A 26,033-nucleotide genomic window follows, 5' to 3' on the forward strand; every position below is an offset into this window, starting at 1 on the left:
ACCTACTACTGACGTTAAACTCACCGGCCTATAATTTCCCGGATTACTTTTCGATCCTTTTTTAAACAACGGAACAATATGAGCCACTCTCCAATCCTCCGGCACTTCACCCGTAGACAGTGACATTTTAAATATTTCTGCCAGGGCCCCTGCAATTTCAACACTAGTCTCCTTCAAGGTCCGAGGGAACACTCTGTCAGGCCCCGGGGATTTATCCACTTTAATTTTCCTCAAGACAGCAAGCACCACCTCCTTTTCAATCTGTACAGTTTCCATGGTCTCACTACTTGATTCCCTCAATTCCATAGATTTCATGCCAGCTTCCTTAGTAAATACAGACACAAAAAAACTATTTAAGATCTCCCCCATTTCCTTCGGTTCTGCACAAAGCCGACCACTCTGATCTTCAAGAGGACCAATTTTATCCCTTACAATCCTTTTGCTCTTAATATACTTGTAAAAGCTCTTTGGATTATCCTTCACTTTGACTGCCAAGGCAACCTCATGTCTTCTTTTTGCCCTCCTGATTTCTTTCTTAGGTATTTTCTTGCACTTCTTATACTCCTCAAGCACCTGATTTACCCCCTGTTTCCTATACATTTCATACAACTCCCTCTTCTTCTTTATCAGAGTTGCAATATCCCTTGAGAACCAAGGTTCCTTATTCCTATTCAATTTGCCTTTAATCCTGACAGGAACATACAAACTCTGCACTCTCAAAATTTCCCCTTTGAAGGCTTCCCACCTACCAATCACACCTTTGCCAGAGAACAACCTGTCCCAATCCATGCTTTTTAGATCCTTTCTCATTTCTTCAAATTTGGCCTTCTTCCAGTTCAGAACCTCAACCCTAGGACCAGATCTATCCTTGTCCATGAACAAATTGAAACGAATGGTGTTATGATCACTGGAACCAAAGTGCTCCCCTACACAGACTTCTGTCACTTGCCCTAATTCGTTTCCTAACAGGAGATCCAATATTGCATCCCCTCTAGTTGGTCCCTCTATATACTGATTTAGAAAAGATGTGCTGGTATTGGAGAGGGTTCAGAGCATGAAGGGGATTTCATTGAAATGTGTCGGATATTGAAAAGCCTTGATAGAGTGGATGTGGAGAGAATGTTTCCTATAGTGGGTGAATCTAGGACCAGAGGGCACAGCCTCAGAATAGAGGGACGTCCATTTAGAATAAAACTGAGGATGAATATCTTTATCTGGAGGGTGGTGGATCTGTGGAACTCATTGTCACAGAAGGCTGCAAAGGCCATGTCATTAAGTATATTTAAAGCAGACGTTGATAGGTTGTTGGTTAGTCAGGGGATCAAAGGTTATGGGGAGAACATAGGAGAAAAAGATCGAAAGGTGTCTTGAGGACGTGACTAAACACATTGATGAGGGTAGAGCAGTAGATGTAGTGTATATGGATTTTAGCAAGGCATTCGATAAGGTACCGCATGCAAGGCGTATTGAGAAAGTAAGGAGGCATGGGATCCAAGGGGCTATTGCTTACTAAATCCAGAACTGGCTTGCCCACAGAAGGCAAACAGTGGTTGTAGATGGGTCATATTCTACATGGGGGTCGGTGACCAGTGGTGTGCCTCAGGGACCTGTTCTGGGACCCCCTACTCTTTGTGATTTTTATAAATGACCTGGATGAGGAAGTGGAGGGATGAGTTAGTACATTTGCTGATGACGCAAAGGTTGGGGGTGTTGTGGATAGTGTGGAGGGCTGTCAGAGTTTACAACGGGACATTGATAGGATGCAAAACTGGGCTGAGAAGGGGCAGATGGAGTTCAACCCAGATAAGTGTGAGGTGGTTCATTTTGGTAGGTCAAATATGATGGCAGAATATAGTATTAATGGTAAGACTCTTGGCAGTGTGGAGGATCAGAGGGATCTTGGGGTCCGAATCCATAGGACACTCAAAGCTGCTAAGCAGGTTGAAACTGTGGTTAAGAAGGCATACACTGCATTGGCCTTCATCAATCGTGGGATTGAGTTTAAGAGCCGAGAGGTAATGTTGCAGCTATATAGGACCCTGGTCAGACCCCACTTGGAGTACTGTGCTCAATTCTGGTCGCCTCACTACAGGAAGGATGTGGAAACCATAGAAAGGATGCAGAGGAGACTTACAAGGATGTTGCCTGGATTTGGGAGCATGCCTTATGAGAATAGGTTGAGTGAACTGGGCCTTTTCTCCTTGGAGCAACGGAGGATGAGAGGTGACCTGATAGAGGTGTCCAAGATAATGAGAGGCATTGATCGTGTGGATAGTCAGAGGCTTTCTCCCGGGGTGGAATGGCATAGCTTTAAGGTGCTTGGAAATAGGTACAGAGAAGATGGCGGGGTAAGTTTTTTTCACGCAGAGAGCGGTGAGTATGTGGAATAGGCTTCCAGCAGTGCTGGTGGAGGCGGAAACGATAAGGTCTTTTAAGAGGCTCCCAGATGGAGCTTAGAAAAATAGAGGGATACGGGTTAACCCTAGGTAGTTCTAAGATAAGGACATGTTCGGCACAGCTTTATTGGCCGAAGGGCCTGTATTGTGCTGTAGGTTTTCTACGTTTCTAAACTAGCCATGATGGGATGGCAAAGCATAGTGCTCTAATTCCGCTCCTATGTTTTATGGTCTTATTTACGGGGAGAAGGCAAGAGAATGGGATTGAGAGGGATAATAAATCAAACACGATCAAATGGTGGAGCAGACTCAAATGGCTGAATGGCCTGATTATGCTCCTTTGTCTTATGGTTTTATAGACTGGCAGATAGCATTCGTTTAACCAGGCATACGGTCTCAAGGTCACATACACAGACAGCTTCTACCACGCTTTTATAAGACCATTGACTCAGGATCAGACGTATGTTGTGAAATATCTTGTTTGGTGACAGTACATAAAAATCTTAAAATCACAGTACAATATAAAAATATTTCAATTTAATGTAAATTAATTTTAATGAATGGACCACACGTACAATAAGGTGGACTCTTGATCTCGTTATGGTCCTTGTGACATTAATAAACCTATTCCATTTCTTTTTAATTCTAACACCTCTACCTCTGTGTGAATGTACAAACCACACTGGTGCGTAATCAGTTAAATCTAAAGTTCTATTTTAAAAATACTTGAGGACAGAGTTTCACATTTATTTATATTATTTTTATTTACAGATGCAACATGGTAACAAGCCCTCTGAGTCAAGGAGCAATGCTCCCTCTATTTTATTTTACGTTGCGGGGCAGTTTAATATTATTATATGAAAGAAAATTCCAGTGGCATGGCAACAAAGGGCCAGCTGGTGGCGTAGTGGCATCAGCGCCGGACTTCGGAGCGAAGGCTCCTGAGTTCGAATCCAGCTGGCTCCCTTGCACGCTTTCCATCCTTGCTGGGTCAAGTGTCGAGCTAGCAACTCAGCCTCGTAAAAATAAGAAAGCCTGCTAAAAAAAAAAAACGCCATCGTGACGGCGTCCCGTTGACTCCACTTGGAGTTAAGCACTTTCTTCTTCTTCTATGGCAACAAAGGCTATGTGCGTGGGAGCATTTCAGTTACTGCGCTGCTGCGCACCCATGCAGCATAGAGGGTATAATGCCAATGAGCCTGATGACACCCAACTGGTACATCTTTGAAATGTGGGGAGGAAACTGGAGAACCCAGAGGAAACACACATAGTCACAGGGAAAATGTGCAAAATCCTTACATACAACAGTGGGAATTGAACCCAGGGCGCTGGAACTGTAAAGTGATGGCGCTAACTGCAATGCCTTGGTGTGTTACCTCATCATAGTCTTCCTGCGTCGGGCAATCGCTGTCGGACTTTCCAGCATGAATTTCAGGAAGATTAGGACGCCAGGTCAGCTCTACCTTGCGCAGGTCAACGTCGCCCTGCGGACACAATGGGTAAAATGCAGCATGGTTTCAGTGATTCTGGGACACGAGTTGGAACGTACACGGGTGGCAATGAGGAAAACGTGAGCAACGCATAGACACAAAATGCTGGAGGAACTCAGCAGGTCCAGTCAATGTTTCAGGCCAAGACCCTTCATCAGGACACAAGGGTCTTGGCCCGAAGCATCAACTGATTATTCCTCTCCATAGATGCTGCCTGATCTGCTGTGTTCCTCCAGCATTTTGTGTCTGTGTGTTGCTCAGGATCTCCAGCATCTGGAGAAACCTCTGTTTAATGTTTTGATTTAGAGACACAGCATGGTAGCAGGCAATTCCGGCTCAACGAGCCTGTGCCACCCAATTAAGCTACTAAGCGGTACATCTTTGGACTGTGGGAGGAAACCGGAGCCATCGGAGGCAACCCATGCAGTCACAAGGAGAATGTACAAACTCCTTCCAGACAGCAGTGGAAATTGAGCCCGGATTGTCCGTGCTCTAATAGCATTATGCTAACAGCTACACTACAGTACCACCCTATAAGTTGTGATAACGAAGAAAGCGTTTTTACATACCGGCACTGGATCGCATCGTGTCGCGATTTCAAGCAATATTATAGAGTAGCTGGAAACACAAACAATGCGGAGTTTGTCAAGGACGAGCAAGTTCACCATTTATTACTATTTAACGACAAGAAAACAAATACGGTTCATGCTACACTCTAAGGACTGGGAGCTCTGTTTGGTCAGTCTGCTACATAAAACAAAGAACACAACCGCCCAGTAATGTGGGTGCATGGGGTGTCCAGGGACAGGTAGTACCCCTGGTGAAGGGACTTCTTGTGTCCATTCTGGGGCAGCTCACTCACCTCTGGTCCCCACCAGACTCTCAGCTCTCACCTGTGGCTCCACCTGCAACAGCGGCCACTCCTGCTACACCGGCAGGCTGAACTAGGTAGGGGCAGCCATTGGGCCCATACCCCGGTGAGATAGGGATATGCCTGTCCTAACGTGGGCAGATGAGATCTACAGTGAGATCCAGTGGCCAGGGAGGTGGCTCTGCTACACTCTGTGAAGAGCGAAGGGCACGACAAGACACAGAAGTCGTCACCATCATCCACTGTGAACGAGGAAAACCCCAGTTTGTGACACCTGTTCGTACCACTGGGCTCGGACTTCTGAGTCGAGAGTGTGGGACAGCCCCAGTGCAACGTTCTTTTCCACTTTAAAAGCACTGGACAACCATCAAAGCTCAGTACCGGACCTTCAGCCCATGATGTTGTGCCAACCTTTTAACCTACTCGAAGATCAATCCTTCCCTCCCACATAGCCCTCCATTTTGCCCAAATCCATGTACCTATCTAAGTCTCTTAAACACCCCTAATGTATCTGCCTCTACCACCATCCCATTCCAGACACCCACCTATCTCAATGCAAAAAAGCTTTCAAATGTTAAAAGGCTATTGAACAGTTTCCTATGATGATGACTCTTGCCCTCGTTATGACCTTGCACCCTGCACTGCACTTCCCCTGTAACTGTAACACTTTACTCCACACTCTGTTATACACCTCAATGCACAGATGTGATGAAATGATCTGTATGTATCAGCAGGTCAGCCAGCACCTATGGAGGGGAATTAATAGTCGCCATTTCCAGCTAAGACCCTTCATCAGGACTGATGATAAATAGATCAGCTGCTATTACCGGGAGTAGCAGAGACTGTTCCTGCTCCTGACGCATACAGTACATTTGGATGTAGGAATTTGTTTAAAAAAAACATTTTGCAATTCTCCAAATTCTATATGAAATAAAGTTTAAAAGTTATCGTGCCTTCCTCAGAAAACATTTACATCCGCCCAGCCCAAATCTTGTTGTCTCTCTGGGATTTGGACAACAATCCCAGGCTGACCTGTCGGCCGTGTCTTCCTGCCCTGCACTTTGCAACTCCCACATTCTATTTCCCATTGCAACGCAGACAAAACGCTTCAGGAGCTGAGCAGGTCAGGCAGCAATCTATGGAAATGAATGAAGAGTCGATGGCTCAAGCCGTCTCAGTTCCATAGATGCTGCCTGACCTGCTGAGTTCCTCCAGCATTTTGTGTGCATTGATCTGAATTGACAGCATCTGCAGAACCATTTGTCTGTATTTCTATTTTCCTTTTGTCTGTGCTCTCACTCTCTGCCCTCTCCCATTCAATCCCTGAACTAGTAATTGCATCATCCTGGTTTTACCCCTATCAGAGACCCCCTCCCTGTATCTTCTACAAGCTTAAAGCTTAAAGTTACCAACAAATCTACCACCACCCCAACCCATCAACCATCTTATTTATTTACTTAGAGATACAGTGTGAAACAGACCTTCCCAGCCCTTTGAGTCATGCCACCCAGCAAATCCCAGCTTAACCCTAGCCTGATCACAGAACAATTTACAATGACCAATTAACCTACTAACCGGCACGTCTTTGGACTCTGGGAGGAAACCTGAGCACCCAGTGTAGAGCCGCACGTTCAAACGAGGAGGACCTACACACTCTTTACAGATTGAACTCCAAACCCTGACATCCCAAACAGTAATAGCATTGCACCAGTTGCTACACTACCATATCACTCCCCCCCCCATTCCAAGTAGCCGCTATGCACACAGTTCATCCGCAGGCTTCACGGCCCCCTCCTCTATCTAGTCTCGGTTCTATTTGCCATGTACCTCTCCCCAACATTACCTCCCTTATTTACCAGCTCAGCACTGGCAACTTTTCAAGCTCCTGCTTATCTCCCTACAAAACCTCTCTCCCACCTTCGCACTGCCCTCCGAAGACCTGATGCCCTCTCCCTCTCTTCTCCCTCTCCCCCTCCCACCCTTTTCCCCTCATTCCCTCTCCCTCTCTTCCCCCTCTCCCCCTCCCACTCTTTTCCCCTCATTCCCTCACTCCCTCTCGTCCTCCTCTCCCCTTCCCCCTCCTATCCTTTCACCCTCTCATTCCCCTATCCTCTCTCCCTCTCCCGCTACCCCTCCCTCTCCTCACTCCCCCTCCTGCCCTTTTCACCCTTTTCCCCTCTCATTTTCCTATCCCCTCTCCCCCTTTCCTTCTAGCCAATTCTCTACTCCAATTTCATTCCTGAAGCAGGGTTTCGACCCTAAATTTTGATACTTCCTCCCCCACCCCCCACTGATGTTGCTCAATCTGCGGAGTTCCTCCAGCAAATTTGTACGTTGGTCCACATTCCAGTAGACTCACTCTCTTTGTGTCCCAGCTTTACAAGCTTCTAGTATCTCCTAGCACTTGAAAATCTGCAGATGGTGGGAATGCAAAGCAACACAGACAAAATGCTGGAGGAACTCAGCAGGTCAGGCAGCATCTGTGGAAAAGAGTACACGGTCAACATTTTGGGCCAAAACACTTCTTCAGGACTCATTCTTCATCCAGTATCAACTTCGCAGTTCTGATGAGGACTCTTTGAACTTGTTGGATTTTGGAAGTCAGGAAAAGAGGCACAAAACTTGTTGCTTCACAGTTGTCAGGAAGCATTAACAGAGCAAAAAGAATTGGAAGCAGACAGTAACAGGAGGGAGGAAGAAGCAAAAGTTGGCAGAACCCCGTGCTCAGATCTCTTTATACCCCAAAGATAAAGATGGCAGAACCCCGTGCTCAGATCTCTTTATACCCCAAAGATAAGGAAACATTCCATTCAAATTTTCAGATAAGAGTCAATTAGATAGCCCCTATTCAAATAACACAATACCAAAAGAAGTTTCCAGAGCTTTCCAGAATGTTAAAAAGGACTCTAATCATGTGGGGACACAATGAATAATGGCATGTACATACTATGACCACTGGGGAACATCCTAAACAGTTACATGTATACAAGTAGTTATACAAAATAAGAGCCAAAATTTTAAGCTGCAAAGAAAATAACAATTAAACAGTCTAATCAAACAAACTGAAAAATTGTCTCAGTTTCTCACCCCACAGATGCTGCCTGGTGGGAAGATTGTTTTCAGGTTTTGATTTAGACGTCCAGCATTTGCACTTTACAATTCACGTACCTCGTTATTCATTTTCTGTACCATTTACTTGATTATTTTTGTAGCTTATACTAAATTATATACCTTGCACTGTAAACCTGCAGCAGAATTACAAATTTCACAACACATGCCAGGGATAATAAACCTGAGTTTGATTCAGCCGTGAATACACACCATCAGTGCAGTTATCACCTTTACAGCAATGGCAGAAACCCTGGGCAGTGTTGTTGAACAGAGGGAGCGAGGGGTACAGGTACAGGGTGTCCTGGGGGGTGTTGTTGAACAGAGGGAGCGGGGGGTACAGGTACAAGGTGTCCTGGGGAGTGTTGTTGAACAGAGGGAGTGAGGGGTACAGGTACAGGGTGTCCCGGGGAGTGTTGTAGAACCGAGGGAGTTGGGGGTGTTGTTGAACAGAGGGAGTGAGGGGTACAGGGTGTCCCGGGGAGTGTTGTTGAACAGAGGGAGTGAGGGGTACAGGTACAGGGTGTCCCGGGGAGTGTTGTTGAACAGAGGGAGTGAGGGGTACAGTACAGGGTGTCCTGGGGAGTGTTGTAGAACCAAGGGAGTGGGGGGTGTTGTAGAACAGAGGGAGTGAGGGGTACAGGTACAGGGTGTCCCGGGGGGTGTTGTAGAACAGAGGGAGTGAGGGGTACAGTACAGGGTGTCCTGGGGAGTGTTGTAGAACCAAGGGAGTGGGGGGTGTTGTAGAACAGAGGGAGTGAGGGGTACAGGTACAGGGTGTCCCGGGGGGTGTTGTTGAACAGAGGGAGTGAGGGGTACAGTACAGGGTGTCCCGGGGAGTGTTGTAGAACCAAGGGAGTGGGGGGTGTTGTAGAACAGAGGGAGTGAGGGGTACAGGTACAGGGTGTCCCGGGGGGTGTTGTAGAACAGAAGGAGTGAGGGGTACAGGTACAGGGTGTCCAGGGGAGTGTTGTTGAACAGAGGGAGTGAGGGGTACAGGTACAGGGTGTCCCGGGGGGTGTTGTTGAACAGAGGGAGTGAGGGGTACAGGTACAGGGTGTCCCGGGGGGTGTTGTTGAACAGAGGGAGTGAGGGGTACAGGTACAGGGTGTCCCGGGGGGTGTTGTTGAACAGAGGGAGTGAGGGGTACAGGTACAGGGTGTCCCGGGGGGTGTTGTAGAACAGAAGGAGTGAGGGGTACAGGTACAGGGTGTCCAGGGGAGTGTTGTTGAACAGAGGGAGTGAGGGGTACAGGTACAGGGTGTCCCGGGGGGTGTTGTTGAACAGAGGGAGTGAGGGGTACAGGTACAGGGTGTCCCGGGGGGTGTTGTTGAACAGAGGGAGTGAGGGGTACAGGTACAGGGTGTCCCGGGGGGTGTTGTTGAACAGAGGGAGTGAGGGGTACAGGTACAGGGTGTCCCGGGGGGTGTTGTTGAACAGAGGGAGTGAGGGGTACAGGTACAGGGTGTCCCGGGGGGTGTTGTTGAACAGAGGGAGTGAGGGGTACAGGTACAGGGTGTCCCGGGGGGTGCTGTTGAACAGAGGGAGTGAGGGGTACAGGTACAGGGTGTCCAGGGGGGTGTTGTTGAACAGAGGGAGTGAGGGGTACAGGTACAGGGTGTCCCGGGGGGTGTTGTTGAACAGAGGGAGTGAGGGGTACAGGTACAGGGTGTCCCGGGGGGTGTTGTTGAACAGAGGGAGTGAGGGGTACAGGTACAGGGTGTCCCGGGGGGTGTTGTTGAACAGAGGGAGTGAGGGGTACAGGTACAGGGTGTCCCGGGGGGTGTTGTTGAACAGAGGGAGTGAGGGGTACAGGTACAGGGTGTCCCGGGGGGTGTTGTTGAACAGAGGGAGTGAGGGGTACAGGTACAGGGTGTCCAGGGGAGTGTTGTAGAACCGAGGGAGTGGGGGGTGTTGTAGAACAGAGGGAGTGAGGGGTACAGGTACAGGGTGTCCCGGGGGGTGTTGTTGAACAGAGGGAGTGAGGGGTACAGGTACAGGGTGTCCCGGGGGGTGTTGTTGAACAGAGGGAGTGAGGGGTACAGGTACAGGGTGTCCCGGGGGGTGTTGTTGAACAGAGGGAGTGAGGGGTACAGGTACAGGGTGTCCAGGGGAGTGTTGTAGAACCGAGGGAGTGGGGGGTGTTGTAGAACAGAGGGAGTGAGGGGTACAGGTACAGGGTGTCCCGGGGGGTGTTGTTGAACAGAGGGAGTGAGGGGTACAGGTACAGGGTGTCCCGGGGAGTGTTGTAGAACAGAGGGAGTGAGGGGTACAGGTACAGGGTGTCCCGGGGGGTGTTGTTGAACAGAGGGAGTGAGGGGTACAGGTACAGGGTGTCCCGGGGGGTGTTGTTGAACAGAGGGAGTGAGGGGTACAGGTACAGGGTGTCCCGGGGGGTGTTGTAGAACAGAGGGAGTGAGGGGTACAGGTACAGGGTGTCCCGGGGGGTGTTGTTGAACAGAGGGAGTGAGGGGTACAGGTACAGGGTGTCCCGGGGGGTGTTGTTGAACAGAGGGAGTGAGAGGTACAGGTACAGGGTGTCCCGGGGGGTGTTGTTGAACAGAGGGAGTGAGGGGTACAGGGTGTCCCGGGGGGTGTTGTAGAACAGAGGGAGTGAGGGGTACAGGTACAGGGTGTCCCGGGGGGTGTTGTTGAACAGAGGGAGTGAGGGGTACAGGTACAGGGTGTCCCGGGGGGTGTTGTTGAACAGAGGGAGTGAGGGGTACAGGTACAGGGTGTCCCGGGGGGTGTTGTAGAACAGAGGGAGTGAGGGGTACAGGTACAGGGTGTCCCGGGGGGTGTTGTTGAACAGAGGGAGTGAGGGGTACAGGTACAGGGTGTCCCGGGGGGTGTTGTTGAACAGAGGGAGTGAGGGGTACAGGTACAGGGTGTCCCGGGGGGTGTTGTTGAACAGAGGGAGTGAGGGGTACAGGTACAGGGTGTCCCGGGGGGTGTTGTTGAACAGAGGGAGTGAGGGGTACAGGTACAGGGTGTCCCGGGGGGTGTTGTTGAACAGAGGGAGTGAGGGGTACAGGTACAGGGTGTCCCGGGGGGTGTTGTAGAACAGAGGGAGTGAGGGGTACAGGTACAGGGTGTCCCGGGGGGTGTTGTTGAACAGAGGGAGTGAGGGGTACAGGTACAGGGTGTCCCGGGGGGTGTTGTTGAACAGAGGGAGTGAGGGGTACAGGTACAGGGTGTCCTGGGGAGTGTTGTAGAACAGAGGGAGTGAGGGGTACAGGTACAGGGTGTCCAGGGGAGTGTTGTAGAACCGAGGGAGTGGGGGGTGTTGTAGAACAGAGGGAGTGAGGGGTACAGGTACAGGGTGTCCCGGGGGGTGTTGTTGAACAGAGGGAGTGAGGGGTACAGGTACAGGGTGTCCCGGGGGGTGTTGTTGAACAGAGGGAGTGAGGGGTACAGGTACAGGGTGTCCCGGGGGGTGTTGTTGAACAGAGGGAGTGAGGGGTACAGGTACAGGGTGTCCCGGGGGGTGTTGTTGAACAGAGGGAGTGAGGGGTACAGGTACAGGGTGTCCCGGGGGGTGTTGTTGAACAGAGGGAGTGAGGGGTACAGGTACAGGGTGTCCCGGGGGGTGTTGTTGAACAGAGGGAGTGAGGGGTACAGGTACAGGGTGTCCCGGGGGGTGTTGTTGAACAGAGGGAGTGAGGGGTACAGGTACAGGGTGTCCCGGGGGGTGTTGTTGAACAGAGGGAGTGAGGGGTACAGGTACAGGGTGTCCCGGGGGGTGTTGTTGAACAGAGGGAGTGAGGGGTACAGGTACAGGGTGTCCCGGGGGGTGTTGTTGAACAGAGGGAGTGAGGGGTACAGGTACAGGGTGTCCCGGGGGGTGTTGTTGAACAGAGGGAGTGAGGGGTACAGGTACAGGGTGTCCCGGGGGGTGTTGTTGAACAGAGGGAGTGAGGGGTACAGGTACAGGGTGTCCCGGGGGGTGTTGTTGAACAGAGGGAGTGAGGGGTACAGGTACAGGGTGTCCCGGGGGGTGTTGTAGAACAGAAGGAGTGAGGGGTACAGGTACAGGGTGTCCCGGGGGGTGTTGTTGAACAGAGGGAGTGAGGGGTACAGGTACAGGGTGTCCCGGGGGGTGTTGTAGAACAGAAGGAGTGAGGGGTACAGGTACAGGGTGTCCCGGGGGGTGTTGTTGAACAGAGGGAGTGAGGGGTACAGGTACAGGGTGTCCCGGGGGGTGTTGTTGAACAGAGGGAGTGAGGGGTACAGGGTGTCCCGGGGGGTGTTGTTGAACAGAGGGAGTGAGGGGTACAGGTACAGGGTGTCCCGGGGAGTGTTGTAGAACAGAGGGAGTGAGGGGTACAGGTACAGGGTGTCCCGGGGGGTGTTGTTGAACAGAGGGAGTGAGGGGTACAGGTACAGGGTGTCCCGGGGGGTGTTGTTGAACAGAGGGAGTGAGGGGTACAGGTACAGGGTGTCCAGGGGAGTGTTGTAGAACCGAGGGAGTGGGGGGTGTTGTAGAACAGAGGGAGTGAGGGGTACAGGTACAGGGTGTCCCGGGGGTGTTGTTGAACAGAGGGAGTGAGGGGTACAGGTACAGGGTGTCCCGGGGAGTGTTGTAGAACAGAGGGAGTGAGGGGTACAGGTACAGGGTGTCCCGGGGGGTGTTGTTGAACAGAGGGAGTGAGGGGTACAGGTACAGGGTGTCCCGGGGGGTGTTGTTGAACAGAGGGAGTGAGGGGTACAGGTACAGGGTGTCCCGGGGGGTGTTGTAGAACAGAGGGAGTGAGGGGTACAGGTACAGGGTGTCCCGGGGGGTGTTGTTGAACAGAGGGAGTGAGGGGTACAGGTACAGGGTGTCCCGGGGGGTGTTGTTGAACAGAGGGAGTGAGGGGTACAGGTACAGGGTGTCCCGGGGGGTGTTGTTGAACAGAGGGAGTGAGGGGTACAGGTACAGGGTGTCCCGGGGGGTGTTGTTGAACAGAGGGAGTGAGGGGTACAGGGTGTCCCGGGGGGTGTTGTTGAACAGAGGGAGTGAGGGGTACAGGTACAGGGTGTCCCGGGGAGTGTTGTAGAACAGAGGGAGTGAGGGGTACAGGTACAGGGTGTCCCGGGGGGTGTTGTTGAACAGAGGGAGTGAGGGGTACAGGTACAGGGTGTCCCGGGGGGTGTTGTTGAACAGAGGGAGTGAGGGGTACAGGTACAGGGTGTCCCGGGGGGTGTTGTTGAACAGAGGGAGTGAGGGGTACAGGTACAGGGTGTCCCGGGGGGTGTTGTTGAACAGAGGGAGTGAGGGGTACAGGTACAGGGTGTCCCGGGGGGTGTTGTTGAACAGAGGGAGTGAGGGGTACAGGTACAGGGTGTCCCGGGGGGTGTTGTAGAACAGAGGGAGTGAGGGGTACAGGTACAGGGTGTCCCGGGGGCTGTTGTTGAACAGAGGGAGTGAGGGGTACAGGTACAGGGTGTCCCGGGGGGTGTTGTTGAACAGAGGGAGTGAGGGGTACAGGTACAGGGTGTCCCGGGGGGTGTTGTTGAACAGAGGGAGTGAGGGGTACAGGTACAGGGTGTCCCGGGGGGTGTTGTTGAACAGAGGGAGTGAGGGGTACAGGTACAGGGTGTCCCGGGGGGTGTTGTTGAACAGAGGGAGTGAGGGGTACAGGTACAGGGTGTCCCGGGGGGTGTTGTAGAACAGAGGGAGTGAGGGGTACAGGTACAGGGTGTCCCGGGGGGTGTTGTTGAACAGAGGGAGTGAGGGGTACAGGTACAGGGTGTCCCGGGGGGTGTTGTTGAACAGAGGGAGTGAGGGGTACAGGTACAGGGTGTCCCGGGGAGTGTTGTAGAACAGAGGGAGTGAGGGGTACAGGTACAGGGTGTCCAGGGGAGTGTTGTAGAACCGAGGGAGTGGGGGGTGTTGTAGAACAGAGGGAGTGAGGGGTACATGTACAGGGTGTCCCGGGGGGTGTTGTTGAACAGAGGGAGTGAGGGGTACAGGTACAGGGTGTCCCGGGGGGTGTTGTTGAACAGAGGGAGTGAGGGGTACAGGTACAGGGTGTCCCGGGGGGTGTTGTAGAACAGAGGGAGTGAGGGGTACAGGTACAGGGTGTCCCGGGGGGTGTTGTTGAACAGAGGGAGTGAGGGGTACAGGTACAGGGTGTCCCGGGGGGTGTTGTTGAACAGAGGGAGTGAGGGGTACAGGTACAGGGTGTCACGGGGGGTGTTGTTGAACAGAGGGAGTGAGGGGTACAGGTACAGGGTGTCCCGGGGGGTGTTGTTGAACAGAGGGAGTGAGGGGTACAGGTACAGGGTGTCCCGGGGGGTGTTGTTGAACAGAGGGAGTGAGGGGTACAGGTACAGGGTGTCCCGGGGGGTGTTGTAGAACAGAGGGAGTGAGGGGTACAGGTACAGGGTGTCCCGGGGGGTGTTGTTGAACAGAGGGAGTGAGGGGTACAGGTACAGGGTGTCCCGGGGGGTGTTGTTGAACAGAGGGAGTGAGGGGTACAGGTACAGGGTGTCCTGGGGAGTGTTGTAGAACAGAGGGAGTGAGGGGTACAGGTACAGGGTGTCCAGGGGAGTGTTGTAGAACCGAGGGAGTGGGGGGTGTTGTAGAACAGAGGGAGTGAGGGGTACAGGTACAGGGTGTCCCGGGGGGTGTTGTTGAACAGAGGGAGTGAGGGGTACAGGTACAGGGTGTCCCGGGGGGTGTTGTTGAACAGAGGGAGTGAGGGGTACAGGTACAGGGTGTCCCGGGGGGTGTTGTTGAACAGAGGGAGTGAGGGGTACAGGTACAGGGTGTCCCGGGGGGTGTTGTTGAACAGAGGGAGTGAGGGGTACAGGTACAGGGTGTCCCGGGGGGTGTTGTTGAACAGAGGGAGTGAGGGGTACAGGTACAGGGTGTCCCGGGGGGTGTTGTTGAACAGAGGGAGTGAGGGGTACAGGTACAGGGTGTCCCGGGGGGTGTTGTTGAACAGAGGGAGTGAGGGGTACAGGTACAGGGTGTCCCGGGGGGTGTTGTTGAACAGAGGGAGTGAGGGGTACAGGTACAGGGTGTCCCGGGGGGTGTTGTTGAACAGAGGGAGTGAGGGGTACAGGTACAGGGTGTCCCGGGGGGTGTTGTTGAACAGAGGGAGTGAGGGGTACAGGTACAGGGTGTCCCGGGGGGTGTTGTAGAACAGAAGGAGTGAGGGGTACAGGTACAGGGTGTCCCGGGGGGTGTTGTTGAACAGAGGGAGTGAGGGGTACAGGTACAGGGTGTCCCGGGGGGTGTTGTAGAACAGAAGGAGTGAGGGGTACAGGTACAGGGTGTCCCGGGGGGTGTTGTTGAACAGAGGGAGTGAGGGGTACAGGTACAGGGTGTCCCGGGGGGTGTTGTTGAACAGAGGGAGTGAGGGGTACAGGGTGTCCCGGGGGGTGTTGTTGAACAGAGGGAGTGAGGGGTACAGGTACAGGGTGTCCCGGGGAGTGTTGTAGAACAGAGGGAGTGAGGGGTACAGGTACAGGGTGTCCCGGGGGGTGTTGTTGAACAGAGGGAGTGAGGGGTACAGGTACAGGGTGTCCCGGGGGGTGTTGTTGAACAGAGGGAGTGAGGGGTACAGGTACAGGGTGTCCAGGGGAGTGTTGTAGAACCGAGGGAGTGGGGGGTGTTGTAGAACAGAGGGAGTGAGGGGTACAGGTACAGGGTGTCCCGGGGGGTGTTGTTGAACAGAGGGAGTGAGGGGTACAGGTACAGGGTGTCCCGGGGGGTGTTGTTGAACAGAGGGAGTGAGGGGTACAGGTACAGGGTGTCCCGGGGGGTGTTGTTGAACAGAGGGAGTGAGGGGTACAGGTACAGGGTGTCCCGGGGGGTGTTGTTGAACAGAGGGAGTGAGGGGTACAGGTACAGGGTGTCCCGGGGGGTGTTGTTGAACAGAGGGAGTGAGGGGTACAGGTACAGGGTGTCCCGGGGGGTGTTGTTGAACAGAGGGAGTGAGGGGTACAGGTACAGGGTGTCCCGGGGGGTGTTGTTGAACAGAGGGAGTGAGGGGTACAGGTACAGGGTGTCCCGGGGGGTGTTGTTGAACAGAGGGAGTGAGGGGTACAGGTACAGGGTGTCCCGGGGGGTGTTGTTGAACAGAGGGAGTGAGGGGTACAGGTACAGGGTGTCCCGGGGGGTGTTGTTGAACAGAGGGAGTGAGGGGTACAGGTACAGGGTGTCCCGGGGGGTGTTGTAGAACAGAAGGAGTGAGGGGTACAGGTACAGGGTGTCCCGGGGGGTGTTGTTGAACAGAGGGAGTGAGGGGTACAGGTACAGGGTGTCCCGGGGGGTGTTGTAGAACAGAAGGAGTGAGGGGTACAGGTACAGGGTGTCCCGGGGGGTGTTGTTGAACAGAGGGAGTGAGGGGTACAGGTACAGGGTGTCCCGGGGGGTGTTGTTGAACAGAGGGAGTGAGGGGTACAGGGTGTCCCGGGGGGTGTTGTTGAACAGAGGGAGTGAGGGGTACAGCTACAGGGTGTCCCGGGGAGTGTTGTAGAACAGAGGGAGTGAGGGGTACAGGTACAGGGTGTCCCGGGGGGTGTTGTTGAACAGAGGGAGTGAGGGGTACAGGTACAGGGTGTCCCGGGGGGTGTTGTTGAACAGAGGGAGTGAGGGGTACAGGTACAGGGTGTCCAGGGGAGTGTTGTAGAACCGAGGGAGTGGGGGGTGTTGTAGAACAGAGGGAGTGAGGGGTACAGGTACAGGGTGTCCCGGGGGTGTTGTTGAACAGAGGGAGTGAGGGGTACAGGTACAGGGTGTCCCGGGGAGTGTTGTAGAACAGAGGGAGTGAGGGGTACAGGTACAGGGTGTCCCGGGGGGTGTTGTTGAACAGAGGGAGTGAGGGGTACAGGTACAGGGTGTCCCGGGGGGTGTTGTTGAACAGAGGGAGTGAGGGGTACAGGTACAGGGTGTCCCGGGGGGTGTTGTAGAACAGAGGGAGTGAGGGGTACAGGTACAGGGTGTCCCGGGGGGTGTTGTTGAACAGAGGGAGTGAGGGGTACAGGTACAGGGTGTCCCGGGGGGTGTTGTTGAACAGAGGGAGTGAGGGGTACAGGTACAGGGTGTCCCGGGGGGTGTTGTTGAACAGAGGGAGTGAGGGGTACAGGTACAGGGTGTCCCGGGGGGTGTTGTTGAACAGAGGGAGTGAGGGGTACAGGGTGTCCCGGGGGGTGTTGTTGAACAGAGGGAGTGAGGGGTACAGGTACAGGGTGTCCCGGGGAGTGTTGTAGAACAGAGGGAGTGAGGGGTACAGGTACAGGGTGTCCCGGGGGGTGTTGTTGAACAGAGGGAGTGAGGGGTACAGGTACAGGGTGTCCCGGGGGGTGTTGTTGAACAGAGGGAGTGAGGGGTACAGGTACAGGGTGTCCCGGGGGGTGTTGTTGAACAGAGGGAGTGAGGGGTACAGGTACAGGGTGTCCCGGGGGGTGTTGTTGAACAGAGGGAGTGAGGGGTACAGGTACAGGGTGTCCCGGGGGGTGTTGTTGAACAGAGGGAGTGAGGGGTACAGGTACAGGGTGTCCCGGGGGGTGTTGTAGAACAGAGGGAGTGAGGGGTACAGGTACAGGGTGTCCCGGGGGGTGTTGTTGAACAGAGGGAGTGAGGGGTACAGGTACAGGGTGTCCCGGGGGGTGTTGTTGAACAGAGGGAGTGAGGGGTACAGGTACAGGGTGTCCCGGGGGGTGTTGTTGAACAGAGGGAGTGAGGGGTACAGGTACAGGGTGTCCCGGGGGGTGTTGTTGAACAGAGGGAGTGAGGGGTACAGGTACAGGGTGTCCCGGGGGGTGTTGTTGAACAGAGGGAGTGAGGGGTACAGGTACAGGGTGTCCCGGGGGGTGTTGTTGAACAGAGGGAGTGAGGGGTACAGGTACAGGGTGTCCCGAGGGGTGTTGTAGAACAGAGGGAGTGAGGGGTACAGGTACAGGGTGTCCCGGGGGGTGTTGTTGAACAGAGGGAGTGAGGGGTACAGGTACAGGGTGTCCCGGGGGGTGTTGTTGAACAGAGGGAGTGAGGGGTACAGGTACAGGGTGTCCTGGGGAGTGTTGTAGAACAGAGGGAGTGAGGGGTACAGGTACAGGGTGTCCAGGGGAGTGTTGTAGAACCGAGGGAGTGGGGGGTGTTGTAGAACAGAGGGAGTGAGGGGTACAGGTACAGGGTGTCCCGGGGGGTGTTGTTGAACAGAGGGAGTGAGGGGTACAGGTACAGGGTGTCCCGGGGGGTGTTGTTGAACAGAGGGAGTGAGGGGTACAGGTACAGGGTGTCCCGGGGGGTGTTGTAGAACAGAGGGAGTGAGGGGTACAGGTACAGGGTGTCCCGGGGGGTGTTGTTGAACAGAGGGAGTGAGGGGTACAGGTACAGGGTGTCCCGGGGGGTGTTGTTGAACAGAGGGAGTGAGGGGTACAGGTACAGGGTGTCACGGGGGGTGTTGTTGAACAGAGGGAGTGAGGGGTACAGGTACAGGGTGTCCCGGGGGGTGTTGTTGAACAGAGGGAGTGAGGGGTACAGGTACAGGGTGTCCCGGGGGGTGTTGTTGAACAGAGGGAGTGAGGGGTACAGGTACAGGGTGTCCCGGGGGGTGTTGTAGAACAGAGGGAGTGAGGGGTACAGGTACAGGGTGTCCCGGGGGGTGTTGTTGAACAGAGGGAGTGAGGGGTACAGGTACAGGGTGTCCCGGGGGGTGTTGTTGAACAGAGGGAGTGAGGGGTACAGGTACAGGGTGTCCTGGGGAGTGTTGTAGAACAGAGGGAGTGAGGGGTACAGGTACAGGGTGTCCAGGGGAGTGTTGTAGAACCGAGGGAGTGGGGGGTGTTGTAGAACAGAGGGAGTGAGGGGTACAGGTACAGGGTGTCCCGGGGGGTGTTGTTGAACAGAGGGAGTGAGGGGTACAGGTACAGGGTGTCCCGGGGGGTGTTGTTGAACAGAGGGAGTGAGGGGTACAGGTACAGGGTGTCCCGGGGGGTGTTGTTGAACAGAGGGAGTGAGGGGTACAGGTACAGGGTGTCCCGGGGGGTGTTGTTGAACAGAGGGAGTGAGGGGTACAGGTACAGGGTGTCCCGGGGGGTGTTGTTGAACAGAGGGAGTGAGGGGTACAGGTACAGGGTGTCCCGGGGGGTGTTGTAGAACAGAAGGAGTGAGGGGTACAGGTACAGGGTGTCCCGGGGGGTGTTGTTGAACAGAGGGAGTGAGGGGTACAGGTACAGGGTGTCCCGGGGGGTGTTGTAGAACAGAAGGAGTGAGGGGTACAGGTACAGGGTGTCCCGGGGGGTGTTGTTGAACAGAGGGAGTGAGGGGTACAGGTACAGGGTGTCCCGGGGGGTGTTGTTGAACAGAGGGAGTGAGGGGTACAGGGTGTCCCGGGGGGTGTTGTTGAACAGAGGGAGTGAGGGGTACAGGTACAGGGTGTCCCGGGGAGTGTTGTAGAACAGAGGGAGTGAGGGGTACAGGTACAGGGTGTCCCGGGGGGTGTTGTTGAACAGAGGGAGTGAGGGGTACAGGTACAGGGTGTCCCGGGGGGTGTTGTTGAACAGAGGGAGTGAGGGGTACAGGTACAGGGTGTCCAGGGGAGTGTTGTAGAACCGAGGGAGTGGGGGGTGTTGTAGAACAGAGGGAGTGAGGGGTACAGGTACAGGGTGTCCCGGGGGTGTTGTTGAACAGAGGGAGTGAGGGGTACAGGTACAGGGTGTCCCGGGGAGTGTTGTAGAACAGAGGGAGTGAGGGGTACAGGTACAGGGTGTCCCGGGGGGTGTTGTTGAACAGAGGGAGTGAGGGGTACAGGTACAGGGTGTCCCGGGGGGTGTTGTTGAACAGAGGGAGTGAGGGGTACAGGTACAGGGTGTCCCGGGGGGTGTTGTAGAACAGAGGGAGTGAGGGGTACAGGTACAGGGTGTCCCGGGGGGTGTTGTTGAACAGAGGGAGTGAGGGGTACAGGTACAGGGTGTCCCGGGGGGTGTTGTTGAACAGAGGGAGTGAGGGGTACAGGTACAGGGTGTCCCGGGGGGTGTTGTTGAACAGAGGGAGTGAGGGGTACAGGTACAGGGTGTCCCGGGGGGTGTTGTTGAACAGAGGGAGTGAGGGGTACAGGGTGTCCCGGGGGGTGTTGTTGAACAGAGGGAGTGAGGGGTACAGGTACAGGGTGTCCCGGGGAGTGTTGTAGAACAGAGGGAGTGAGGGGTACAGGTACAGGGTGTCCCAGGGGGTGTTGTTGAACAGAGGGAGTGAGGGGTACAGGTACAGGGTGTCCCGGGGGGTGTTGTTGAACAGAGGGAGTGAGGGGTACAGGTACAGGGTGTCCCGGGGGGTGTTGTAGAACAGAGGGAGTGAGGGGTACAGGTACAGGGTGTCCCGGGGGGTGTTGTTGAACAGAGGGAGTGAGGGGTACAGGTACAGGGTGTCCCGGGGGGTGTTGTTGAACAGAGGGAGTGAGGGGTACAGGTACAGGGTGTCCTGGGGAGTGTTGTAGAACAGAGGGAGTGAGGGGTACAGGTACAGGGTGTCCAGGGGAGTGTTGTAGAACCGAGGGAGTGGGGGGTGTTGTAGAACAGAGGGAGTGAGGGGTACATGTACAGGGTGTCCCGGGGGGTGTTGTTGAACAGAGGGAGTGAGGGGTACAGGTACAGGGTGTCCCGGGGGGTGTTGTTGAACAGAGGGAGTGAGGGGTACAGGTACAGGGTGTCCCGGGGGGTGTTGTAGAACAGAGGGAGTGAGGGGTACAGGTACAGGGTGTCACGGGGGGTGTTGTTGAACAGAGGGAGTGAGGGGTACAGGTACAGGGTGTCCCGGGGGGTGTTGTTGAACAGAGGGAGTGAGGGGTACAGGTACAGGGTGTCCCGGGGGGTGTTGTTGAACAGAGGGAGTGAGGGGTACAGGTACAGGGTGTCCCGGGGGGTGTTGTAGAACAGAGGGAGTGAGGGGTACAGGTACAGGGTGTCCCGGGGGGTGTTGTTGAACAGAGGGAGTGAGGGGTACAGGTACAGGGTGTCCCGGGGGGTGTTGTTGAACAGAGGGAGTGAGGGGTACAGGTACAGGGTGTCCTGGGGAGTGTTGTAGAACAGAGGGAGTGAGGGGTACAGGTACAGGGTGTCCAGGGGAGTGTTGTAGAACCGAGGGAGTGGGGGGTGTTGTAGAACAGAGGGAGTGAGGGGTACAGGTACAGGGTGTCCCGGGGGGTGTTGTTGAACAGAGGGAGTGAGGGGTACAGGTACAGGGTGTCCCGGGGGGTGTTGTTGAACAGAGGGAGTGAGGGGTACAGGTACAGGGTGTCCCGGGGGGTGTTGTTGAACAGAGGGAGTGAGGGGTACAGGTACAGGGTGTCCCGGGGGGTGTTGTTGAACAGAGGGAGTGAGGGGTACAGGTACAGGGTGTCCCGGGGGGTGTTGTTGAACAGAGGGAGTGAGGGGTACAGGTACAGGGTGTCCCGGGGGGTGTTGTTGAACAGAGGGAGTGAGGGGTACAGGTACAGGGTGTCCCGGGGGGTGTTGTTGAACAGAGGGAGTGAGGGGTACAGGTACAGGGTGTCCCGGGGGGTGTTGTTGAACAGAGGGAGTGAGGGGTACAGGTACAGGGTGTCCCGGGGGGTGTTGTTGAACAGAGGGAGTGAGGGGTACAGGTACAGGGTGTCCGGGGGGTGTTGTAGAACAGAAGGAGTGAGGGGTACAGGTACAGGGTGTCCCGGGGGGTGTTGTTGAACAGAGGGAGTGAGGGGTACAGGTACAGGGTGTCCCGGGGGGTGTTGTTGAACAGAGGGAGTGAGGGGTACAGGGTGTCCCGGGGGGTGTTGTTGAACAGAGGGAGTGAGGGGTACAGGTACAGGGTGTCCCGGGGGGTGTTGTTGAACAGAGGGAGTGAGGGGTACAGGTACAGGGTGTCCCGGGGGGTGTTGTTGAACAGAGGGAGTGAGGGGTACAGGTACAGGGTGTCCCGGGGGGTGTTGTTGAACAGAGGGAGTGAGGGGTACAGGTACAGGGTGTCCCGGGGGGTGTTGTTGAACAGAGGGAGTGAGGGGTACAGGTACAGGGTGTCCCGGGGGGTGTTGTTGAACAGAGGGAGTGAGGGGTACAGGTACAGGGTGTCCCGGGGGGTGTTGTTGAACAGAGGGAGTGAGGGGTACAGGTACAGGGTGTCCCGGGGGGTGTTGTTGAACAGAGGGAGTGAGGGGTACAGGTACAGGGTGTCCCGGGGGGTGTTGTTGAACAGAGGGAGTGAGGGGTACAGGTACAGGGTGTCCCGGGGGGTGTTGTTGAACAGAGGGAGTGAGGGGTACAGGTACAGGGTGTCCCGGGGGGTGTTGTAGAACAGAAGGAGTGAGGGGTACAGGTACAGGGTGTCCCGGGGGGTGTTGTTGAACAGAGGGAGTGAGGGGTACAGGTACAGGGTGTCCCGGGGGGTGTTGTTGAACAGAGGGAGTGAGGGGTACAGGTACAGGGTGTCCCGGGGGGTGTTGTTGAACAGAGGGAGTGAGGGGTACAGGTACAGGGTGTCCCGGGGGGTGTTGTTGAACAGAGGGAGTGAGGGGTACAGGTACAGGGTGTCCCGGGGGGTGTTGTTGAACAGAGGGAGTGAGGGGTACAGGTACAGGGTGTCCCGGGGGGTGTTGTTGAACAGAGGGAGTGAGGGGTACAGGTACAGGGTGTCCCGGGGGGTGTTGTTGAACAGAGGGAGTGAGGGGTACAGGTACAGGGTGTCCCGGGGGGTGTTGTTGAACAGAGGGAGTGAGGGGTACAGGTACAGGGTGTCCCGGGGGGTGTTGTAGAACAGAAGGAGTGAGGGGTACAGGTACAGGGTGTCCCGGGGGGTGTTGTTGAACAGAGGGAGTGAGGGGTACAGGTACAGGGTGTCCCGGGGGGTGTTGTTGAACAGAGGGAGTGAGGGGTACAGGGTGTCCCGGGGGGTGTTGTTGAACAGAGGGAGTGAGGGGTACAGGTACAGGGTGTCCCGGGGGGTGTTGTTGAACAGAGGGAGTGAGGGGTACAGGTACAGGGTGTCCCGGGGGGTGTTGTTGAACAGAGGGAGTGAGGGGTACAGGTACAGGGTGTCTCGGGGGGTGTTGTTGAACAGAGGGAGTGAGGGGTACAGGTACAGGGTGTCCCGGGGGGTGTTGTTGAACAGAGGGAGTGAGGGGTACAGGTACAGGGTGTCCCGGGGGGTGTTGTTGAACAGAGGGAGTGAGGGGTACAGGTACAGGGTGTCCCGGGGGGTGTTGTTGAACAGAGGGAGTGAGGGGTACAGGTACAGGGTGTCCCGGGGGGTGTTGTAGAACAGAAGGAGTGAGGGGTACAGGTACAGGGTGTCCCGGGGGGTGTTGTTGAACAGAGGGAGTGAGGGGTACAGGTACAGGGTGTCCCGGGGGGTGTTGTTGAACAGAGGGAGTGAGGGGTACAGGGTGTCCCGGGGGGTGTTGTTGAACAGAGGGAGTGAGGGGTACAGGTACAGGGTGTCCCGGGGAGTGTTGTAGAACACAGGGAGTGAGGGGTACAGGTACAGGGTGTCCCGGGGGGTGTTGTTGAACAGAGGGAGTGAGGGGTACAGGTACAGGGTGTCCCGGGGGGTGTTGTTGAACAGAGGGAGTGAGGGGTACAGGTACAGGGTGTCCAGGGGAGTGTTGTAGAACCGAGGGAGTGGGGGGTGTTGTAGAACAGAGGGAGTGAGGGGTACAGGTACAGGGTGTCCCGGGGGGTGTTGTTGAACAGAGGGAGTGAGGGGTACAGGTACAGGGTGTCCCGGGGGGTGTTGTTGAACAGAGGGAGTGAGGGGTACAGGTACAGGGTGTCCCGGGGGGTGTTGTTGAACAGAGGGAGTGAGGGGTACAGGTACAGGGTGTCCCGGGGGGTGTTGTTGAACAGAGGGAGTGAGGGGTACAGGTACAGGGTGTCCCGGGGGGTGTTGTTGAACAGAGGGAGTGAGGGGTACAGGTACAGGGTGTCCCGGGGGGTGTTGTTGAACAGAGGGAGTGAGGGGTACAGGTACAGGGTGTCCCGGGGGGTGTTGTTGAACAGAGGGAGTGAGGGGTACAGGTACAGGGTGTCCCGGGGGGTGTTGTTGAACAGAGGGAGTGAGGGGTACAGGTACAGGGTGTCCCGGGGGGTGTTGTTGAACAGAGGGAGTGAGGGGTACAGGTACAGGGTGTCCCGGGGGGTGTTGTTGAACAGAGGGAGTGAGGGGTACAGGTACAGGGTGTCCCGGGGGGTGTTGTAGAACAGAAGGAGTGAGGGGTACAGGTACAGGGTGTCCCGGGGGGTGTTGTTGAACAGAGGGAGTGAGGGGTACAGGTACAGGGTGTCCCGGGGGGTGTTGTAGAACAGAAGGAGTGAGGGGTACAGGTACAGGGTGTCCCGGGGGGTGTTGTTGAACAGAGGGAGTGAGGGGTACAGGTACAGGGTGTCCCGGGGGGTGTTGTTGAACAGAGGGAGTGAGGGGTACAGGGTGTCCCGGGGGGTGTTGTTGAACAGAGGGAGTGAGGGGTACAGCTACAGGGTGTCCCGGGGAGTGTTGTAGAACAGAGGGAGTGAGGGGTACAGGTACAGGGTGTCCCGGGGGGTGTTGTTGAACAGAGGGAGTGAGGGGTACAGGTACAGGGTGTCCCGGGGGGTGTTGTTGAACAGAGGGAGTGAGGGGTACAGGTACAGGGTGTCCAGGGGAGTGTTGTAGAACCGAGGGAGTGGGAGGTGTTGTAGAACAGAGGGAGTGAGGGGTGTTGTTGAACAGAGGGAGTGAGGGGTACAGGTACAGGGTGTCCCGGGGGGTGTTGTTGAACAGAGGGAGTGAGGGGTACAGGTACAGGGTGTCCCGGGGGGTGTTGTAGAACAGAGGGAGTGAGGGGTACAGGTACAGGGTGTCCCGGGGGGTGTTGTTGAACAGAGGGAGTGAGGGGTACAGGTACAGGGTGTCCCGGGGGGTGTTGTTGAACAGAGGGAGTGAGGGGTACAGGTACAGGGTGTCCCGGGGGGTGTTGTTGAACAGAGGGAGTGAGGGGTACAGGTACAGGGTGTCCCGGGGGGTGTTGTTGAACAGAGGGAGTGAGGGGTACAGGGTGTCCCGGGGGGTGTTGTTGAACAGAGGGAGTGAGGGGTACAGGTACAGGGTGTCCCGGGGAGTGTTGTAGAACAGAGGGAGTGAGGGGTACAGGTACAGGGTGTCCCGGGGGGTGTTGTTGAACAGAGGGAGTGAGGGGTACAGGTACAGGGTGTCCCGGGGGGTGTTGTTGAACAGAGGGAGTGAGGGGTACAGGTACAGGGTGTCCCGGGGGGTGTTGTTGAACAGAGGGAGTGAGGGGTACAGGTACAGGGTGTCCCGGGGGGTGTTGTTGAACAGAGGGAGTGAGGGGTACAGGTACAGGGTGTCCCGGGGGGTGTTGTTGAACAGAGGGAGTGAGGGGTACAGGTACAGGGTGTCCCGGGGGGTGTTGTAGAACAGAGGGAGTGAGGGGTACAGGTACAGGGTGTCCCGGGGGGTGTTGTTGAACAGAGGGAGTGAGGGGTACAGGTACAGGGTGTCCCGGGGGGTGTTGTTGAACAGAGGGAGTGAGGGGTACAGGTACAGGGTGTCCCGGGGGGTGTTGTTGAACAGAGGGAGTGAGGGGTACAGGTACAGGGTGTCCCGGGGGGTGTTGTTGAACAGAGGGAGTGAGGGGTACAGGTACAGGGTGTCCCGGGGGGTGTTGTTGAACAGAGGGAGTGAGGGGTACAGGTACAGGGTGTCCCGGGGGGTGTTGTTGAACAGAGGGAGTGAGGGGTACAGGTACAGGGTGTCCCGAGGGGTGTTGTAGAACAGAGGGAGTGAGGGGTACAGGTACAGGGTGTCCCGGGGGGTGTTGTTGAACAGAGGGAGTGAGGGGTACAGGTACAGGGTGTCCCGGGGGGTGTTGTTGAACAGAGGGAGTGAGGGGTACAGGTACAGGGTGTCCTGGGGAGTGTTGTAGAACAGAGGGAGTGAGGGGTACAGGTACAGGGTGTCCAGGGGAGTGTTGTAGAACCGAGGGAGTGGGGGGTGTTGTAGAACAGAGGGAGTGAGGGGTACAGGTACAGGGTGTCCCGGGGGGTGTTGTTGAACAGAGGGAGTGAGGGGTACAGGTACAGGGTGTCCCGGGGGGTGTTGTTGAACAGAGGGAGTGAGGGGTACAGGTACAGGGTGTCCCGGGGGGTGTTGTAGAACAGAGGGAGTGAGGGGTACAGGTACAGGGTGTCCCGGGGGGTGTTGTTGAA

The 26,033-nt window shown here is 55.6% G+C and overlaps 1 protein-coding gene across 1 annotated transcript in view; it reads right to left on the bottom strand.

Annotated features, from left to right (window-relative positions):
* Nucleotides 1-26,033, bottom strand: part of LOC140206430 (atrial natriuretic peptide receptor 2-like) — a 112,472-nt gene that overhangs the window by 23,141 nt on the left and 63,298 nt on the right. The window contains exons 14-15 of the mRNA XM_072274798.1: nt 4,435-4,504; nt 3,773-3,853 (exon numbers count right to left, since the gene is read on the bottom strand). Of these exons, the coding sequence (XP_072130899.1) occupies nt 3,773-3,853; nt 4,435-4,504 (151 nt within the window). The remainder of the gene's footprint in view (nt 1-3,772; nt 3,854-4,434; nt 4,505-26,033) is intronic.

Source organism: Mobula birostris, chromosome 12 (genome assembly GCF_030028105.1).
Source record: "Mobula birostris isolate sMobBir1 chromosome 12, sMobBir1.hap1, whole genome shotgun sequence".
In the NCBI taxonomy this organism is placed as follows: Eukaryota; Metazoa; Chordata; class Chondrichthyes; order Myliobatiformes; family Myliobatidae; genus Mobula; species Mobula birostris.